The sequence below is a fragment of the Phyllobates terribilis genome, unplaced genomic scaffold (genome assembly GCF_046119375.1).
Source record: "Phyllobates terribilis strain yellow unplaced genomic scaffold, ASM4611937v1 Scaffold_140__1_contigs__length_4765195, whole genome shotgun sequence".
In the NCBI taxonomy this organism is placed as follows: Eukaryota; Metazoa; Chordata; class Amphibia; order Anura; family Dendrobatidae; genus Phyllobates; species Phyllobates terribilis.
The window spans coordinates 3,595,653-3,601,615 of record NW_027362900.1 but is presented as its reverse complement, the minus strand read 5'-3'; the positions used below and the strand labels follow the sequence as shown (position 1 = coordinate 3,601,615).

Below are 5,963 nucleotides of genomic sequence, written 5' to 3'. Positions count from 1 at the left end.
GGACAGAACTGGAGAGGTGAGGACTCTGGAAATGTCTGTAGTGAGATGTATTAATGTGTCTCTCCATAACCAGGATTACACAGTAGTGAAGAAGACCTCTAGTGAGCGCTGTCAGGACCCTGTGTCTGAGGGATGGGGAAGACCCCTGAGCCCAATCACTGGGCCTCCATCTCACCCTCTGATACATGAGGACATCAATGACCAGAAGATCCTAGAACTCGCCTACAAGATTATTGAGCTGCTGACTGGAGAGGTGACACTGCTGGGAATGCTGGGACATTATACAGTAACGCTATTAAGGATTGGGGTGATGACGGTATCATTGTATGTGTCAGGTTCCTATAAGGTGTCAGGATGTCGCTTTCTATTTCTCCATGGAGGAGTGGGAGTATTTAGAAGGACACAAAGATCTGTACAAGGACGTCATGATGGAGGTTCCCCAGTCCCTCACATCCCCAGGTAATAGACAGGACTAAATACACACGGCCTATAATTATCTGTATGTAAAGAATGAATTCAGTCCCTGTATGTGTTTCCTCCAGATCTATCCAGTAACAGGACAACACCAGAGAGATGTTCCCATCCTCTTCTTCCACAGGACTGTAAACAAGAAGATCACAATGTTCCTCAGGATCATCAGGTAGATGAGAGAAGGTGTCATGAGATCTCCCCTATGATGTGTAGACGGCTGTGAAGGTCTTGTGCTCAGTCTTGTTTTATCCACCAGTATTATATGGTTTATATTTGTGTAATGAGAATGGTGGAGATGGTAGGATTAGAGCTGATCATAGATGTGACTTCTCCATCTGTCTGTCACTTTTACAATATTTGTTTCAGGGTGAAGATCTGACCCATAGTAATACTACAGAGACATATGTGAGGGGTGATGATCGGTGTAAAGAGGAGATTCCTACATATGACTACCCAGGTGAGTAGTAACCACTAAATGCAGAGAAGTCACAGATTCTTCTCAATCACCGGCTGTGGCTGCTTTATCGGTGGTGTAGTCCGGCCGTAACACAATCGTGTGATCATCATTTTGCCTCTAGATCAAAACATTCTCCTCTTCCAAAAACAAAACTGTTCAAATGATTTTGGGCATTGAAAGTCCTTTCTGTGCTGCTGAATGTTCTCATATGGTCCCTACAAGATCAGGTCCAGTCTTTCTGACCAAACTTTGCCTTTAGAATCGACAACATTAAATGTGCAGTGAGGGACAAGTGTGAATTTCTGTCCAATAACAACAGAGTTTCCCTTTATCCTGACTTTACAATTTATTTTAAAACCAACTAACTTCAAACAGGATTGCGATAAACTACATAAAAACATTACACCTGTGTCATGATATATCTCTAAGCTAAATTTAAGATACCTCAGCTCTGCACTATTATAAAAAGTTCTCTTTGAATGTCTAATATTTCTTCTTGAAACTCATCTGACAGAAAATATCGTCCCTTACGATAGTTTAGATTGCCAAGAGCCACCGAGCCCCATGCTCTAATTACCCCCGAGAGGTTTCACCACTAGTTACTCATTTTTCTCTGATGGAGACTGCTGAGTTTGATCATTTCAGTAGATGTGTTATTGTCTATAGTCACAGTTTTTGACTACAGTAGTTAGTTCCCAAAATACTTTGATTTAACCCCTTCCTGCAGCCAGTTTTGTGTTCCTATCAGGGCCCATTTTTCAGATCTAACGTGTGTCACTTTATGTTGTGATAATTTTGGAATTCTTCACAAAGGATAATAGGAAACAGATGGACCTTACAAATTATTTTCCACCTTTTCTTGAATCCGACAATACCCTATATACGGTTGTACACTACTGTCTGGGCACATGGCAGGTTAAGAAGGGAAGGAGCGACATTTAACTTTTTGAATGCAGATCTTGCTGGAATAGTTTGCAGACACAATGTATTGGGGGCACTGTTCATGGTCACCTAGCAGCTCAAAACATGGTCACCATGAACAGGCTTAGCACTATCCCTGTATTTCGCATCATCCATCTTCCCCTCGACTCGGACCATTTTCTCTGTCCCTGCTGCCAAAACACATCCCCACAGTATGATTCTGCCACCTGTTTACATTTGTGGCCAAAAAGTTAAATTTTGGTCTCATCTAACCACAGCATCTTCCTCCTTACATTTGGGGAGTCTCCCACATGTCTTTTGGCAAACTCAAAACAAGCCTTACAATTTTTGTGTGTAAGTAAATGATTTTTTCCTTCGGGGGTAAAGGGGTTCTCTCGAGTTCTGCACCGCCATATATCTCATCTTTCATTTCTCTCTATCACCCCTCCCGTGCCCTCCGTTCTGCAATTGATCTAAGATCAACATCCTCTTTAATCTGAACCTAACACTTCCGTCTCCGAGACTTCTCTCGTGCCGCGCCAGTTTTCTGGAATGCCGTGCCCCAAACGATCCGACTAATATCTAGCCCCCATGTCTTCATGCTTTAAAAACACATCTGTATCACCTCAACTCACTAATCTAACTCTCCTATGTTCCCTCCTAAATGTTAATCTGCCCCTGCGTATTCATCTGTCTCCACATCCTCCATGCACCAAATAGCACACAGATACTGATACTGGCTGATGACCATGTTCTAACTATTGTGTCCCCCCATTTCCATACAGATTGTAAGCTTGCGAGCAGGGCCCTCGCTCCTCCTGTAGCTGTTTAAATGTGATACATTGTATTGTTTATATTGTCTATACATGTCCCTATTTAATTGTAAAGTGCTGCGGAATATGTTGGTGCTATATAAATAAAAATTATTATTATTATAGCAGTATCTACTCCGTTTTCTCTGTATCTGGACTTACACAGAAACCCCTAGGCTTGGGCCATGGTGGGCCATGACAAAAGGCAGAAAACTAGAGCTGTAGAAATCCCCATAAAGTGACTCCATTTTGGAAATTATAACCCTGAATGAATTAATCTTTAGAAGTAGGGAATATTTTGACTCTACAGGTACTTTTCGGAAATTAGCACGCAGTGGATGTTGGAGAGTGAAAATTGTGCATTTGCCATTTTGTTACCCAACACATAGTGCCCAGATTGTGCTCCAGGAGACACACTCTGTAAATTAAGTGGATTCTTCTCACTATAGTAATGCCAAATACATGGATGCTAAATGTGGTTTAGGCACACTGCAAGGCTCCGAAGTGAGGGGGAGATTTGACTTTGGGAGAGCAGATATTGCTGGATTGGTTTATGGAAGCCATGTTGCTCTTCAAGAGCCTTTGAGACACTAATAATGTGGAAACATCCGTTTTTCCACTGACAGATGATGGGCCTGAGTGGGGGCTTGTTCTTTGCGGGATGAGTGGAAGTTTTTATTGGTATTATTTTCCCCAGGTTCATCCTATGAGGTTTTCTATTAGACTGTGAACTGTCATTGTCTTGCTGAATAATTCATATTTTTACAGAGAGTTTAAGTAGAAATGTTAAAAAATATAAAATTCAAGGATATTTTATTGAAAAATAATAATTGATTTTTATCATAGCAGATGACTGTACCAGGAGATCAGAGGGACAGCTGACATCTTCAATTTTTAAATCAGACGATCTTGAGATCCCACAGGATACAATTGAAGTGAATGCCATTACTCCAGATATACCATCATCCCTTCACAGCAAAAATCTGTCATCTGATCCTTTAAAACAGGTCCTGTCTTCTGATTCATTACCGACTACTAAGGAAAATCATAGTCACAAAATAAGCACTAAAAAACAAACTGCTCCTAAAGCAAACACGCCATTTTCACGTACAGAATGTGGTAATAGTTTTCCCCACGAAAAGTCTTTTCCTATACATCAAAAAATTCATACGATAGAGAATAGATTTTCTTGTTCCAAATGTGAGAAATATTTTAGCAGGAAATCCAATCTTGTTATTCACCAGAGAACTCACACAGGGGAGAAGCCTTTTTCATGTTCAGAATGTGGGAAATGTTTTAACCAGAAATCAGCTGTTGTTATACACCAGAGAACTCACACAGGGGAGAAGCCTTTTTCCTGTTCAGAATGTGGGAAATGTTTTCCACATATGACTAGTTTTATCAGACATCAGAGAATTCACACAGGGGAGAAGCCTTTTTTATGTTCAGAATGTGGGAAATGTTTTCCACATATGACTAGTTTTATCAAACATCAGAGAATTCACACAGGGGAGAAGCCTTTTTCATGTTCAGAATGTGGAAAATGTTTTACACAGATATCAACTTTTATCAGACATCAGAGAACTCACACAGGGGAGAAGCCTTTCTCATGCTCAGAATGTGGAAAATATTTTACACACATGACTAGTTTTATCAGACATCAAAGAATTCACACCGGGGAGAAGCCTTTTTCATGTTCAGAATGTGGAAAATGTTTTCCACACATGACTAATTTTAGCAGACATCAGAGAATTCACACAGGGGAGAAGCCTTTTTCATGTTCAGAATGTGGGAAATATTTTAACCAGAAATCATCTGTTGTTATACACCAGAGAACTCACACAAGGGAGAAGCCTTTTTCTTGTTCAGAATGTGGAAAATGTTTTACACAGTTATCAACTTTTATCAGACATCAGAGAACTCACACAGGGGAGAAGCCTTTTTCATGTTCAGAATGTGGGAAATGTTTTAACCAGAAATCAGCTGTTGTTATACACCAGAGAACTCACACAGGGGAGAAGCCTTTTTCATGTTCACAATGTGGGAAATGTTTTAACCAGAAATCAGCTGTTGTTATACACCAGAGAACTCACACAGTGGAGAAGCCTTTTTCATGTTCACAATGTGGGAAATGTTTTGTGAAGAAATCATCTCTTCTTAGTCACCAGAGCAGTCACACAGTATAGAAGCCATTTTTATATTCTTAATGTGGAAAATGTTTTCCTTGAAAATAAACTCTTAATAAACTTTAGAAAAGTAAGACAAGGGAAAAGCCTTTTTCATGTCCAAAATGTTGAAAATGTTTTAACTGAAAATTGTATCATCTTAAAGAGGTTGTTCACTACTAGGACAACCCGTGTCAATCCTCATGTTTGGCCTAGCTAAAATAAAAACACTCATACTCAGCTCCCATGCCAGCGCTGTTCCAGCGGTGCCGGGACTCACATTCCTGGGGTTGTTACATCACATGAGCCCTGCACCCAGTCAGTGCTGTCTTCACTGTCCCCACCTTCGGACATATTGAACATCAACTGGAAGCCAGGGCTGCAGCTGCTCTCAGATTTCCTCATGATGTTCGATTTTTCTGAACATGGAGACAGTGATTCTGGCACTTACTGGGCTCACTCGACGTAACAATCTCACATGAGCCCCAGGAACGCACATGCCGACACCGCTGGAATGGTGCCGGCATCGGAGGTTTGATACAAATCTTACAGACTGTTTGATACAGAAAATATAACATATAATAAAATATCATATTTACAGGATTTAAAAAAAACACCCCCATCCCTCCCTACCAGAACCCCCCTTTTCAACCCTCACCCATCTGATTTTGCATAAGACTATTTTCCCTCCCTGACGTACAAATACCAAATGTATCATGAATTGCACAACATTCTATCCATCCTATTATGTTGCTATTAAAGAACTAGCATGTTAAATATTATGTCTCTGACCAACTCATCCAACACCACACTTGAGCATTTAACCCAATCCCCCCACTGTTTCCAAAATTTAGCTGCGGCCCCTTTTTGTATAGACCCATTTTTACATTAGAATAGTACTGTTTAAAGCTTCACTACTTCTATGAAGGGAGCATTGCTTTCCAACCAATGCCTACTTATAGTCTTTCTAGTATGTGTGAGGCAGTGACTGGGGTCTTATACGAGGGACGTTATATATCCCCCAGAATGTGTACAGAGACCTATTAAACCCGTTGGAGTGCATTGCAGTCACAGACACAGCTGCGGCTGCAATGCAGGAATGAAGGTGAGCATTGACCTGGTCAGGCTATCTGGCTA

At 40.8% G+C, this 5,963-nt stretch overlaps 1 protein-coding gene across 1 annotated transcript; it reads left to right on the top strand.

Annotated features, from left to right (window-relative positions):
- The first annotated feature begins 268 nt into the window (after positions 1-268).
- Positions 269-4,862, top strand: LOC141205542 (uncharacterized). Its single transcript, XM_073664109.1, has 5 exons — positions 269-286; positions 336-459; positions 543-640; positions 838-928; positions 3,511-4,862. Exons 1-5 carry the CDS (start codon positions 269-271, stop codon positions 4,845-4,847), a joined length of 1,668 nt encoding a protein of 555 aa, XP_073520210.1. The 3' UTR covers positions 4,848-4,862.
- Positions 4,863-5,963: the final 1,101 nt, after the last annotated feature.